Below are 15227 nucleotides of genomic sequence, written 5' to 3'. Positions count from 1 at the left end.
GTGAACAAGTTTGAAAAACCCTGTTATGAAACTATTTAGGTGCTGGTGACCATAAGGTACCTTGCCAAGGCCTCCTTTTTTTCTGAGTGTGGTGACCTGCATGGGATATCACGATCAAGCGTTTCTAGATCTATCGATCGTGTCACCAAATCAATTTGTCATCGACTAAACAATATTCATTTCCCATCAGGTTTGTAAAACAAACTTATATGGAATAATTCCTAAAATCCTTTTTTATAATCGCCATTTACACAGTATTTGTGATTTTTCATACTCACTATTGTTATAATGCACTCTGTATCAAAATATATGATTAAACCCTTAACAATTATGACCAAATTATGACCAAATGATACCCCTAACTAGTTAAATGATATACAACACTCCCATGTTCTATACAATAGATATATTGAAGATTTTCTACTGAAAATATGGGATATATTATGTGTTATGTTGTTGCAGCTGAAAAATGGCTTTGTTATCCAGTTTTTGTTTCAGGAGATTTACAATAGAAACTCTTAGTCATAGATGTCAAATCATTGTGAAATTATCCCTCTTTTATATGCAATTTACTTTATGTAAATCAACAAAATATTAGCGAAATTATGTTGAAATATGTGAAAATGCAGATACGTTATGAAATTTTATATAATTCTACTGTTTGAACTTGCAATTATAAAAAAAAAAATATGTTTTTCAAGAGTTGATCCTGTGGTATGTAATTCAGCCTAGAAATGAACATTTATCAACAATTATTTTTATAAAAATGACAAAAGATTATTCTTATGGTTACTTGTAGTGTCCGCAACAAAAATGCCATGCATTTTCAAAGCTAGACAAGATGCAACCAAAGATATCCTGGATGTTATGACAAGTGTATTTGAAATTTAGAATCATTCAATTTAATTTTCACATGATGATTATATAGGTTTTATGTGTAATTATAAAGGTAGGTAAACTTAAGGATGGGAGATAAATTAGGCAAAATATTAGCAAGTCATTAATGTGAATAAAATTTTTGTTTTCAAAGAGAACCATAACATTTTTCTTTTATTTCACTGCAATCAGATACATAATCGAAACCTGCAAGAAGTTTGGAATAAATAAATAAATATCTTTAATATTTTATTTTGATATAACAGGTGTAATGTAGTGTCCGCAACACAAGGTCTCGCTCAAAATTTGACTTCACATAACTTTTTCATAAGAATGCTTATATAAAAAAAATTTGGGACTCACGTGCAGAGGTATTGAACTTTCTAGAAAACACGTCAATAACGTGCTGTATGACTTGTTATATTTTTGGTCCAAGTGCAACACAATTAGCACGAATACTGTGAAAATGGCGAATGTATAAAATATATATATGGATTTCTTATTTTAAAGATACAAACACGGATTTAACGTTCCGCCCGAGGGATCTGAAAACAACTAGGCTACACATGCTAAATGGCCGACAAATTAACCTCTTCGGAACTAAATATCTTTTTAAAAATGTCCCCTCATAAAATTTATATAAATGGTTTTTCAAAGTAAAGTGGGGATAGGAAAAAATAATTGACAAATACCCGAAAAACTTCGACAAGCAAATAAACAAGAGGCCCATGGGCCACAACGCTCACCTGAATAACTTTGTCCCTGCTGTTCTTCACCTGATTTCCTACATTGTTATACCTTTTGTGGCCTCGCCCTACATCCCCCCCCCCCCCCCGTGGTCATGATATGAACAATTTAGAATCTACACTAACCAACAGGATGCTTCCACATAAGTTTCAGCTTTTCTGGCCCAGTGGTTCTTCAGAAGCAGATTTTACTACATATTTCAATGTAAAACTTGAATTCCCTATTGTGGCCCCGCCCTACCCCCAGGGGTCATGATTTTAACAATTTAGAATATACACTACACCAGGATGCTTCCACATAAGTTTCAGCTTTTCTGAGAAGAAGAATTTTGAAGATATTAATTTTCTATGTAAAACTTTGATTCCCTATTGTGGCCCCACCCTACCCGCGGGGGTCATGATTTGACAGGCGGACGGACAGACGGACGGACGGACAACGGGTGATCAGAAAAGCTCACTTGAGCTTTCAGCTCAGGTGAGCTAATAAAAATACCAAAATAGGAAAACGCATTGGAAAGGGGGTCCAACTCTACTAAATTAAAAAAGAAATATTTCATCAATCTGCAACAAAGGTGTACATAGCCATTTAGTTACAATTCTCAAACTTTAATAACAACACAATATTCTCAACAATGTGAATGGGCAGAGCCCCCCCCCCCTCCCCAATGATGTGCCTGTATAACATAAAATTTTAAAGAATCCCGAAAATTTTTAAATAATGAAACAATGATAAGAAACAGATTGAGGATGATTTATGATTATGTCACGAATTATAGGTCCCATTTTCATGCATGAAAAAGAAATTTCTTGCATATATTTCCAATATATTTCTATTCATACTTTTATATTTCAGCGAATGAGGCTTTAGTCACCAAGCACCATTTTTATCAAATAGCGGGGTTTCCTAATGTTATTGGGGCCATCGATGGCACTCTAATACCCATTATGGCTCCCAAAGAAAACGAGCCTGAATAAGTGTGTCGAAAAGGCTTTCATGCCATGAACGTGCAAGTGGTGGCGGATGCCTCTCTAAGGTTCGTGCAAGAAAAACGCTACAACTGTACTTAAATGTATTTATTTAAAATTGACACTAATTTATTCAATTTTTTTTTTTCATTTACCCTTCATCGCATTATTATTATTTTTTTTTTGTATCATTTTAAAACTTTCTTTGGTAACCTAAAACAGACTATAGGTCACCTGTAATTAATTTCTTTTGTTCTCTCCCTCCCCTTACCTGTACACCATTCCCATCTAGCCAAAACCAGTCACCTGTAACAATTTCAGAATTTTGGCTAAGTCGGAAGACACCATCTAAATAGCATTTATCTTGTAAAAACCGAGTGTCAATATCAGTTCATATAGATAATTCATATTGTTAATATACTGTTTACATGTATTCAATGAATTCCAATGTTTGTATTACATAAATAGTTGATGCATGATGATGATTATTAATTTCTTATCGTTAGGTTCACAAACATTGTTTGTAAATGGCCGGGATCAGTCCATGATTCCTTCATATTTGCAAATTCCGAACTGAAAGACCACATGGAAACACGGTAATTGAAATTGAAATTTGTTGGAATTTCAACGGGCACTAATTGTACTCCTTTGTTAGTCAAACTGTTTTTATATTCTTATGAAGCAGAATCTATTCAACAACTTCTACATGAGAAGACAACAAAAACACTTTCTGTGGCCTTCAATTTGACATTCAGATATATTGACAGCGTTTTATTAATTAACAATAGTTATTTCCATTCTTATATTGTTTCGATATATCCCAGTGAACTTGAAATAAAAGACACCACAGAGTCTGCCACATCTGTTTCATATTTGGATGCTTTATTGACTATAGACAATAAGGGCCAACTAACAACCAAATTGTATGACAAAAGAGTTGACTTCAGGTTTTCCATCGTCAACTTTCCTATTCATGTAGTAATATTTGGCTATCACCTGCAATTGGGGTTTACATCTCCCAACTTATTGGAAACTCAAGAACATGCTCCAAGTTCGATCAATTTGAGCTGACATTACAGGGATTTCAATAACCTCATTGGTAAATTCTATGGTCGTTATAACAACCTTTTGAGCAAATATAATCTATCATTGGATAGTATTTTGGCTGATGTTTTTCATACCAATTGTTAGGCCCTTGTTATGCCCCTGTATCGAAGATTTGGGGGTATAAAGTTTTTGCCCTGTCCGTCCTTCCTTCTGTCTGTTTGTCTGTTTATCTGTTTGTCCGAAAAAACGTTAATATTGCTCATATCTTCTGAGTGGTTGGAGCCTAGTTCTGGGACGATACAACTTTTTCTATATCGATACGTATCCCGATATTTGAGCCACGATACGATATGTATCACGATATGTTTAATTGGTTATAACTTCTTTTTTTATATTGAAATGAACAAAACATTTCTTCGCAAATAAGAATAAATTATTCAAAGAAATTGTATATCTGTTGTAAAACTTAATTATTTTGCACAAGTGATCTTAATTATTGTGTATTTCATATTTATATTTAAATTAAGCAAATTTATTTAAGATATTAAACCCAAAATGTTAAGTAAACAAAGAAAAACATGAGTCAGATTTTTTTGGGCGATATGTCGATATTTCTTCATACGTATCGATATGCGTATCATCCTCACATTGAATCGATATTATCGATATCTCGATATATCGTCCCAGCCCTATTGGAGCTATAGCTTTCATATTTCACATGTGTATTTTGTTGTGACAAGACCTTTCTTTGGGTACCATATTTGACCTTCTAACCTTGGGATTTGACCCAGTTTTCAAAATTTTACCCAACTTTAACCTTGGCCATGACTTTTGAACAGTTGGTGCTAAGGCTACTTCACATGTGCAATCCCTGTGTTAAGACCTTCCTTTGGATACCAACAACTTTAAACTTTTGACCTTGACCTTGGAGTTTGACCTATTTTTGGAAAACTTTAACTTTGGCCATAACTTTTAAACATTTGGTGCTAGGGCTTTCATACTTCACATGTGTAATCTTTGTGACAAGCCCTTCCTTTAGATACCAACAACTTTGACCCTTTAACATTGACCTAGGAGTTTGACTTACTTTTGAAAAAAACTTTAATCTTAGCCATAACTTTTGAACGGTTGGTGCTAGGGCTTTCCTACTTCACATATGTAATTTTTGTGACAAGACCTTCCTTTGGATATCAACAACTTTGACCCTTTGACCTTGACCTTGGTGTTTGAATACTTTTGAAAAACTTTAACCTTGGCCATATCTTTTGAACAGTTGGTGCTAGGGTTTTCATATTTCACATGTCTATTTCTTGTGAGAAGGCCTTTTCTATGGTGACTATTACTTTTGACCATTTGACCTTGATGTTTGACTTACTTTTGAAAAACTTTAACCTTTTCCATATCTTTTCAACGGTTGCTGCTAGGACTTCCATCACAGGTATATTCCTTGAGACAAGACCTTACTTTGGGTACCAACATATTTCATTTGCATTTGAGAAAGTTTAACCTTCGCTATAAGTTGCTATATGGGGGCATCAGTGTTTTACAAACACATCTTGTTCTTACACTTGACTACCGAATATTCCGTTTATCTGATCAATGCTTAGGGCTCACAGCGGGTGTGACTGGTCGACAGTGGATGTCTATTCTTCCTAGGAACCTGATCCCGGAACTTCCAGGGGTCCATGTTTTATGCCCTGTTCACAGATTTGTGTTTATTAATTTTCACTATTCATTATCTTCACCTTTTTTCAACAAATTTAAATATATTACTTGCTGGAAACATCATCTTAATGGAAATTAACTTTTGATTTGGATCTTTATCAACATTCTGACCTTATAGAACTGGACAGCTTTGGCTATTTTCTTGTTTTCTTTGACCTGTGTCAGAGCCCAGATATGGTTATTCTTTATGTGTTGGTATTCTGGATGATCCATGGGCAGACCTCCAAGTTTTGTTAAATGCATCACATGTTCATAGTCTGCAATGGCCTCATATAACTTGTTAATGGGCTCATCTGCAATTCAAAAATATATGCCATTCTAAAAAAAATTCCCTTGCCAAAAGATTCTCTGATTGAAACACTGACCAATAAAATTTTATGTTTAAAAAAATTACAACTTGGCAACATATACTTTTAAAATTATTATGTTCCCCCCATGAGAGGAGAATTTCTGATTTACCATGACTGTCTGTCTGTTCACTCCTCACAAAATCATTTTCAGGCATTTACAGTCTCAGGAAAATAAAGATGTTATGCAATATTCCACATCAACTGAATTTTTTAAGTGTGCATCCCTAGAGGCAATGTTCATGCAAGTTTGGTTTGAGTAGAGCTTATACTTTTACTTAAGAGTAAACCTGCTCCAAAAACTTTTAACCTGTTTAATCATCCAAAAAATATATATCAGACGCAGACATTTCAAAGAATGTCTTGAAGTGTGTATCCTTGGATGCAATATCCATGCAAATTTGGCCCAGGTAGGCTATATATAGTTTCTTGGTAATGAACCTGATCCCTGAATTCTAACCTGTTAAATTGTCCACGAAATGCACCAGATGCTGCATATGGAGCATGTCTGCTGGTAACCATGGTATACACCCATATATGGATGCATTATTCAATTTTTATGAGGTAAACTACACAAAAAAATATGTAATAAACAAAAATTCTTACATTTGTCTCCTATTTTTTTCTGAAAGTACTCCCAGTAAAGATAAATGGCCCTTTCTATCCTTATTGTGGCTACATCATGCACTGTGGTGGTGATGGCTTCATGGGGAGGGGACATGACCAACTTTCTCAACTCATAAGCCTTTACTATGTCATCCTCAGCTAATCCCATCTCCCTCAACTTCATCTCTGCAAAAGCTAGGGATCGCTGCACTTCTGCAAAGCTGTCAAACTTTTCCATTTTAAAATGTCTGAACAGTTTCATAGCCTGTTTGTAATAATTCTCTGCATCTCTGAAGCATTGCTTGGCTTCATCTTTTTTGCTTCTTGTCTCATTTTCATTTCCTTCTCTGTAAAAACATCTCCCGATATTGTGAATATACAGAGGAATATCAATGTTGTTGAAGTTTTCAGACTTTTTGTATGCAATACGAAATGCCTTCAAGTGATTGTATTTTGATTTTTGAAGATTTGGTGGTGTTAGATTTGCATGCACTTTTCCTAAAGAATTGTACACCAATGCTAGATCAATACTGTATTTGTTTCTCACGGTCTTCTCTAGTTTGTTAGCCCAAAGTTGCTTAGCATTTTCGAAGTAGACTAGTGCCTCGGAATATTTTCTGTCTTTGAGACATAGCTTTCCAGCAAAATAAAAAGTTGCACCTGCTACTTCAACAAATGGACCAAGACTTCCATATTCCAGGGGAAAACTGGGTAATGTTTCTGTTAGAATACAGTTGAGAATATTTTCAGCTATTTCATTTCTGTCACTTTCAAAAAATTTTCTTCCCAGATGTACCTGCCATAACGCAGTTTCCAAGAAATCACCCCTTGACTTTGACTGCTCAATGAATTTTTCAAGCAGCTTAAACTTAACGTAATCTTCAAGAAATAGATCTGCCACTTCTGATATTCTTTTACAAGTCAATATTGATCTTGAACTCTTCCTTAATTTAAGAAAATCAGGGGTTATGTTTTGGATCAAGTCATAGTATGTTTTCAAATGAACCTTGAAGTCTTTCAAATCTTTCCATGCCTTCACACAGTTTTTCTCAAATTTCTCAAAAATGTCACTGTTTTTCTTCTCTACATACTCAATGAACAAACATTTTGCCTCATTATCTGCTTGTTTAAACATTTCATTATTTGCAATTTGAGAGAGAAATTCATGGACTAATGGATGTAGAGAAAATTTTACACTCTTTGATTCTGTTTGAATATCTTCATTCTCCATTTTGGTCAAGTCATCAACCTCTACAAAATGGCGGCTCTTCAGATATATCAAATTTGCATTGGTGATTGCAGTAATTGGGTTTTCATACTTCAAAGTGTCCTCACCTAACACAAAAGCTGCACAGGCCAAGTCAAACTTAGCTGTCCCAAACACATGTAACTTTACCATGATATCTTTTTTCAGTTTGTCTAAGGTTTCAAATGTTTGAGTGAGACATTTACTTTCCATTTTCAGACCTGGGAAATCTTTTTCGAGCTTTTGGGCCAACATTTCAGGATTAACCTTCCCACTTCTGACAGCTGCCCCAACAGATTTGATGGCCAGTGGACTTCCTCCACATAAATCTACAATCTTCCGACAGACCTCGTTTTCAGGGGGAGCCTGAAACATGAGGTAAAATCAGCTTTGAGTCAAATGTTTATGGAGTAAAGAATCTTACCAACTTCCCTTAAATTAATTGCTCTGAAATTCTAAACAAGACAAATAGTCAAGTATAACATTTTATTACATTTTCAACAGTAAAATACTGAATTTATTTATTAAATAAAAGCAATATTTTTCACATCGTGGAGAAATATCAATGGTGCAGCAAAATTTTTTATTTTCTTTTCCTTCACAAAGAGTATTACAAAAATGCTACCTATCCTGTTAAAAGATAGTGAGAGTAAATAAACCATGCTAACAAATACCAAAACTGCCAAAGGTTTCTCTTAATTGTTGTTAAAATCCATGTTTACTATTTTCAATCTCACATTTGTCTCACAAGCACTCAAGTATGACGTCAGAGCCTATGACACCATGTTATGAAAAAAGGAAGGTAAAGGGAAAATCAAAGAAAATATAATAAACAGAACATTCAATGTTTTGTAGTTGAAACAATTCTGAGACAATTCTTTTTTCATTTTCACTCCTGCTTCTTCGCACTCGTGAACATATCCTGCCCCACTCGTGAAATAAATTCCACATCCAACTACAAAACATTGAATATCCTCTGGGTAGTATACTGACATTTAAACTTTAATTGTAGTAAACTGCCTTGTAACTGTTTTTACTATATATACACAATATCATTTGAATGATCTATCATTTTGGCTGCAGAGTTACTTATCTTTCAGTTAATTTCTTTACTATGTACCAAACAGTCTGATCTTTAAACTGTAACTTCACTTACTGTAAATGGTCTTCTACAACAAGCTTTGAACAGTAAAACACCTTCCTGTTGATTCAGTCTTTGTAGTTCTACTTCAAACAACTGACCAAGTCTTTCAGCACTTCTGGATATCTTTCTGATAAATGTTGACACATTCAGTTTCTCCTCAGTAACCAATTTTTGTCGCACAGTCAGCAATATTCGAACCTGTGGGCATATAAACACATCTTAGTTCTAGATAATTTTGATTTCTTAACAAAAATCAGCCTTGATGACCTTGGATCTAAATAATGACACAATTTTGGGCCATGAACAACAAGTTATAAAACTTGTGATTTAAATCATTCAATCAGAGTTTGAAAGCTGTAGCAGAAATAACTTTGTAATATGACTTCAAAACCACTCTATATATTAATAACCTTGACCCTGGGTAAATAATATTTACAGTAAAACATGTATTAAGTGACCTATCAAGGGAAATTCTAAAATTGTCACATATGACAGGTAGTCTCTTGAAGCAGGGAATCGCTTTCTAGCAATTTTCAAAGTACAGTACTAAAAACATGGAAATGTTTTCACTGGAGAAATTTTGGAGATATTCTGTGATTAGTAAAGTTTCACAAACTTTATAACCATGGGGAGAGGCATGATATCAATCAAGAGAGCCTTTATCACCTCTAAATCAGCTTAAAAAGATAGGTGAAAATGCTAACATTTCAATTGTATTTCTTAATTGAATTTTCAGGAAATTGTACTCAAATTTACACATATATTAATTTTTTCTGACTAACCGATTACAAATTTTCTAACCGATTACCATCGTTCCAACCAGTAACCGGTTAACCGATTACAAATTGCCATTCCTAATATATATAGGAAGGGGGTTAAGCACCTTAAACAAAATCAATTGTAGCGATATGAATATACATATATATTTATTATCACTGGGAAATCCTCCCTTGCATTGCACAATTTCAATATCAACAAAGCATGAGAAGTTGAAACTACCAGTCTTCCTGCAATACAATTCATGTTAAAATGATAATTGCTTTGTTTATGAAAATGTACATTAAAGAAGAATTTTCTTTACAACTTTGTTTGCCTTGTATGTTACAAATACTGGCCCATTCTATAGGGCTGCTCCCCACCCCCACCCCACCCCCTTTTCTTGATAATTTTGCCAAAATATGCTATAAATAGAAAACAATGCCAAAGAGCTCATTTATGCACTAAACTGAGAAAACAAAAAATATTTATAACGAATTAGAATTGTTAGTCTCGGGCACTCTGCTAAGCCTGTTTTACTGCACGTGTAGCTGAGCATATTATATTTGCTAATAAATTACATTGGCTACCTTGGTATCTAGTACTTTTGTATCAAGACTGAATTTTTCCAAAAATTTCAGCAACTGCTCCTTTCTTTCACTGCTTTTCATCATATCATCCAGGTTATCCATGAAGAAAATTGTCCCTAGAATTTAAAGATGTGGAAAAAATTGATTAAAAAATAATAATGTTGTATAATTCTAGTACGATAACATGTGCTTGAATATGCTCCACATTCTCAAGGGTACCGGTACAAAAATTACTTTTGAATTAGAATTGTACCCATTTTAATAAAAAGATACAGAGAGCCTTGTAATATAATTCATGGAAAAACTTGGAAAATTACTGGAATAAAATTATACACAAAGATTTTTAGACCTGAAAATTCATGAACTTTGTTTAGTTTTGATCAAATATGATAACGAAGTTTAGATCTGTAGCACAACTTAAAATTCAGTTTACTGGACACCCTATATGGTATTTAAGAAATATTTTTCTGGCAAGAAAAATATTATTACTTTACTATCATCATTAAATTAGCAGTATGTTAGTGTGATTTTTAACTCCATTTATGTAAGAATCATTCCAAGCCATGTTATTAAATTACTCAGCATTGCGATTGTTTAATGATACATTCAGAAATTTTCAAATTGTCTTCAGTTGCACCTTTGTAAATCTAAACTACATAGATAAGCAATCACTAAATATGACAATGTAGGAATATGATAATGATTCAAACCCTGAACTGTACTAATTCATGCACGGATCTAGGGGGTTGGGGGGGTTGGGGGGGGGGGGGTATGGACCCTCCCTGGAATTTGCAGAGTTATTAAATGTATATACTGAAGGAAAGAAAAAAATAACTTTGGATCCCCCCCCCCCCAGAAAATGTGGACCCCACCAACACCACCACAAAATAGGTGTTTTGCACCTTTGAGAAATGGATTTTAGGTTTGTTTTTGTTTTGTTTTTTGTTTTTTGTTTTTTTGCTTGTCAAGAATATTTCTGGGTTTAATACGTTTGGGAAGGGAATATAGTTTGTCAAGGAATTTTTGGGTTGAAAGTTTTTTTTTACTTAGATGGACCCTTCCTGGAAAAAAATTCCTGGATCCGCGCCTGTAATTATGTGATTGCTTTCTAAAATGAACCTCTGGGTTCAAATGCATCTAATCCAAAAAGAATATCAACATCCCCCTCTCTAACACACAATGTAGGCTCTGGTATGGAGGATTTATAGCCTCTTTGTTTCAGGCATTTGCAGTAAGTGAACCTGGTGAAAAATATAGATATCTGATAAAGATCTGAATCTTAAACATTGGAGCAAATGTTCTTCTAACAAAGCTATAAGTCCCATGGCAACTGATGCAGCCAGATTACACTGAGAAAGAAATACCCTTCCTGCATTTACTTTATGTTAAGTATATACTAGTATTTTAAATTTTTTACTGGCTTTCAATCCTCTCAGTCCTGTGATTAATTCTGAGTACAGGTCTACAACTTCTGCACTGTTACATTCCTGCCCTACTGCAGTAACCAGATCTCGCAGTAAGTCTACCAAATCTTCCTTCTCTCTGAAAAAGAGGCACACAGAATCTGAATGACTCGTCAAAATATCCAAGGGTAATGCACAGGTAAACAATTAATTTCTCTACAAAATGCTGTCATTCTAAAAAAATATTTGAGATCACATTGGTCAGAATATAAATAACAATATCTATTTTTTTTGGGGGGGGGGGGCAAAAAAATTTCATTGCATGTGCAATGTAATTAAAATTAGTCTTTGATCCACACCAACTGGATTGCTATATTGTTTAGGCCAAAATAAAATTATGGTTTGTTTGGAATTGCCTCCCGCCTCATTGAAATGACCCCTCCTGGAAAAATTTTATTAACCATAAATAAGAAGATTATTTTATTCAATCAATTCTTGGCCAGTTATCACATGTGCCACCCAATCACTTAAAGTGAGTGTCGGATCTAAGCAAAACTGGGTTCCTTGTTGATGGGAGACACCCTTTACAAAAAGGCAGAAAATAATGTGCTCACTGCTTACTAGGATTTTTATCATAATTTTTTAATTTAACTTTAATTTAAAAAAAAATAATAATTTCCCTTTCTCCTTCCAGGGTCTGAAACTTCCCAGGTGGCAATTCCAAACAAACAATTTTTTAAGGATGGTCTTAGGATCTACTTAGAGTGGGTCAAAGATCTCATTTTAATTAGATTCATTTGTTGCATGTGGTGCCTATGATTTTACACATAGATCAAAACAGTATGGCAAGAGGAAACATAACAAATATTAAACTTTTATTAATTCTTTTAGATTTTACAAAATTACAAATACTACTAACTTACCTCATGTCTATGGTCTCAACATGCCATTTCTCTCTTGCATGCTGCAGTCTGTAGCAGACCTCTGTAGCCAGACTTGTTTTTCCAATCCCACCCATTCCACAGATTGCAACGCCTAAAATTTTAGAACAAAATTCATTTGACTAATGTACATGATGTATTCAGTTAACTTTTTAGATTCCCGAATGAAAAAAAAGCAATTTAAGTTTGTTTTTAAATTTGGCTTTTTGGGGGGGGGGGGGGGACAACCAATTAGAAATCCTCTGACAAATAAAAAAAAATCGAAATGGGGCATCATAAATATTATTGAGAGGGGCACAACGGCAGTTTATCTTGCATTGCTTTGCTACTGTATGGTATAAACAGGGAATATAATGGGGGGGGGGGGGAGGGGTTTCCACCCACCCCCACAATATCTACTTGGTCTTGAAAACCTATGGACAATTTTTATTATCTTTTTTTTTTTTTTTTTTGTTATGATAAAATTTATTTTTGCTAATTACCTTGATATTTTTTTCCTCTCAGATTTTCCTCTATATTTTTAAGGTCTGCTTCTCTTCCTATGAATTCCTCAACCTTAGATTTGGAGACCCGTGCACAATCTTCTCTGTATTTTGTTAACTGGTTTTTATATTGCAGTAAAACATCTTTGAATGGTTCAGTCCCCTGACGTCTGTATAAATTAACAATATCTACTAAAGCTATCAAATAGTCAAGAATTAAACCTTTGTCGTTACTCAGATTGTTTTCAAGAGCAGCGAAGAAATCGTCAGCATTCTGAATTCCAGCAAATGCTGGCCCCAGGTCCTGGACTGCACGTTGGCATACTTCTTGTAAAAGGCTCTGATCGGTGTCCAGTTCCTCGGAAAGTCCGTGGAGAATCAGGTCCCATGGACTAATGAGAGTATCACTGACCCCAACATTGGGCGAATCAAAGTCAATATAATCCATATTATTGGAGGACTAAGTGCCTCTGATGTTAAGTTTTCGATATCATGTTCATATAAAATTTACAGATATCAAAGCCATGCCCTTGCACCCAGTTTACAGATCTCAAGTACAGTACTTAGCAACCGGTTCAGTCCTGTATTCATGGTTGTTGTCAGAAACGGTGATGTGTGTACGTTGTTCTTTAGATACCATAGTGATAGGAAACAGCTTTTGTCATCTGTTCCTAGTTGGAAACCAATTTCTACTTTCGTTTTCATCTGAGTCAGGCAGTTCGGAAAAACAAATTCCGGTATGACTCTATATTATGTAATTGGAGAGGGAAGGCCTAACCCGATTGAATGAATGACCGAATAGTTTATGGAAGAGTCTATTACTTAACCAGTCAAGCAGGCCCTCACCCCATGTTCCGTACCCCAAGGATTCTTCGACTTTTTAAAAATAAAATATTTCTCTATCTATGACACATTTACAAAGTCATTACAACTGAAAAATCCAAAATATAACCTAAAACTAGCCTTTTATAAAAAAAAAAATAAATAGATAAATAAATCACTCTCTCTAACACTAAAAAGAGGATAACGGGACGTAACAGCTGATGAAAAAAATCTTTGGCTAGCCCCCACGAAAAGAGAATTCTTCTAACTTCAAATTTTGCTTTAGGGTTGGGATTGGGTGAGGGGTGGGGGATTAAGGTCCATTTGACAATTGAAATGACGAGTTGCGCGTGTTAAACATGAAAATTCCCAAGACTGGAACCACAATGGGACACAAATTTGCGATGTATCGATTAATTAATATTCTCTGAAGATATGGAAACCTTTACTTCCAGGCGGTATACATGTATACGAGGGGTGATCAAAAAGTTCGCGAACTATCTCTATATTTTCAAAACCACAATTCAGATCAGAATGAAATTTGGTACACATATAGTCATACATTTGTTCTATATATAGCAGTTTTATGTAATGTTTTGATCCATGTTTGTGACGTCACAATGTGAAAATGACGTCATTAGGTAGGTTACTTGTGACAAAAAATGATTGACTCAGTCGTACTCGAGCAACGAACTGCTGTAAAGTTTTATGGGTATCTTGGAAATTCCTTTGCAATAGCATATAATACTTTGTACAAAGTTTATGAAGACAAAAGACTTGCCAGGAGTTTAATCATTAATTGGATTGATTGTTTTAGTAAAAGAAGGGATATGGTTAAAAATGATGTTTGTTCTCTTGCCCAGTGAAAGCAAGCTGGGGAAGAGATGTGTCCATAGTTGAGCAATTTGATATGAAAGACCGCCAAGTTACAGTTAGAAGTATTAAATCCCTAAAATATCGTTTACTTTAGAATTTAATCATATCAGATATGATAAAAAGAAGGCGCCTTGCCTTATATCCACATTGGATAAACGACGCTCCCAAGACGGAAAACTCGGGTTGCGATGGTCACCATGCTCATTCCGGGAAAGGATATCCTTATCCACCCATCCTATTGCCGACATTTGGCCATTTTTGACAAGTTGACTGTTTTTGTTATAAAAAATAACTTGCATGGTAAGAAATATAAGACTCGAAAAAATCTTTTCCTGTGAACGGAACGCTTCGGAGCATGTCACGTGACCGCCTGTATCACGTGATTTGCGCATGGACAGAACTGTGGCAGATCTATGTGATTTAAATCGGAGAGGACTACTTTAAAAAAAATAATGGACACTAAAACCTAATTTCATTTCTTTTATGGAAGTTATTCAATTAGTTCGCGAACTTTTTGATCACCCCTCGTAACTTGAATCATGCATGAATCTTCATTTTTTGAGGATTTCCCATCGACGAGTCGAAAGTCGAAGTTGTCAACCTAGCTTGTTATCTTTTAAGTATCAGAGAGAGTGGATTGTTATAAATTTTTAA

The 15227-nt window shown here is 34.6% G+C and overlaps 1 protein-coding gene across 1 annotated transcript in view; it reads right to left on the bottom strand.

The window, feature by feature from the left end:
• LOC133185098 (uncharacterized) overlaps positions 1-13347 on the bottom strand; it is a 40915-nt gene extending 27568 nt beyond the window's left edge. Inside the window, exons 1-7 of the mRNA XM_061320157.1 lie at positions 12876-13347; positions 12376-12487; positions 11467-11591; positions 10050-10165; positions 8716-8901; positions 6314-7925; positions 5472-5653 (exon numbers count right to left, since the gene is read on the bottom strand). Coding sequence (XP_061176141.1) covers positions 5472-5653; positions 6314-7925; positions 8716-8901; positions 10050-10165; positions 11467-11591; positions 12376-12487; positions 12876-13323 — 2781 coding nt within the window. The 5' untranslated portion in view covers positions 13324-13347. The remainder of the gene's footprint in view (positions 1-5471; positions 5654-6313; positions 7926-8715; positions 8902-10049; positions 10166-11466; positions 11592-12375; positions 12488-12875) is intronic.
• Positions 13348-15227: the final 1880 nt, after the last annotated feature.

This window comes from Saccostrea echinata, unplaced genomic scaffold (assembly GCF_033153115.1).
Source record: "Saccostrea echinata isolate AGI-Se365-2 ecotype Australia unplaced genomic scaffold, CSIRO_AGI_Sech_v1 ptg000012l, whole genome shotgun sequence".
NCBI classification, from domain to species: Eukaryota; Metazoa; Mollusca; class Bivalvia; order Ostreida; family Ostreidae; genus Saccostrea; species Saccostrea echinata.
The sequence above is the reverse complement of the archived record's forward strand: the minus strand, read 5'-3'. Positions and strand labels throughout refer to the sequence as shown.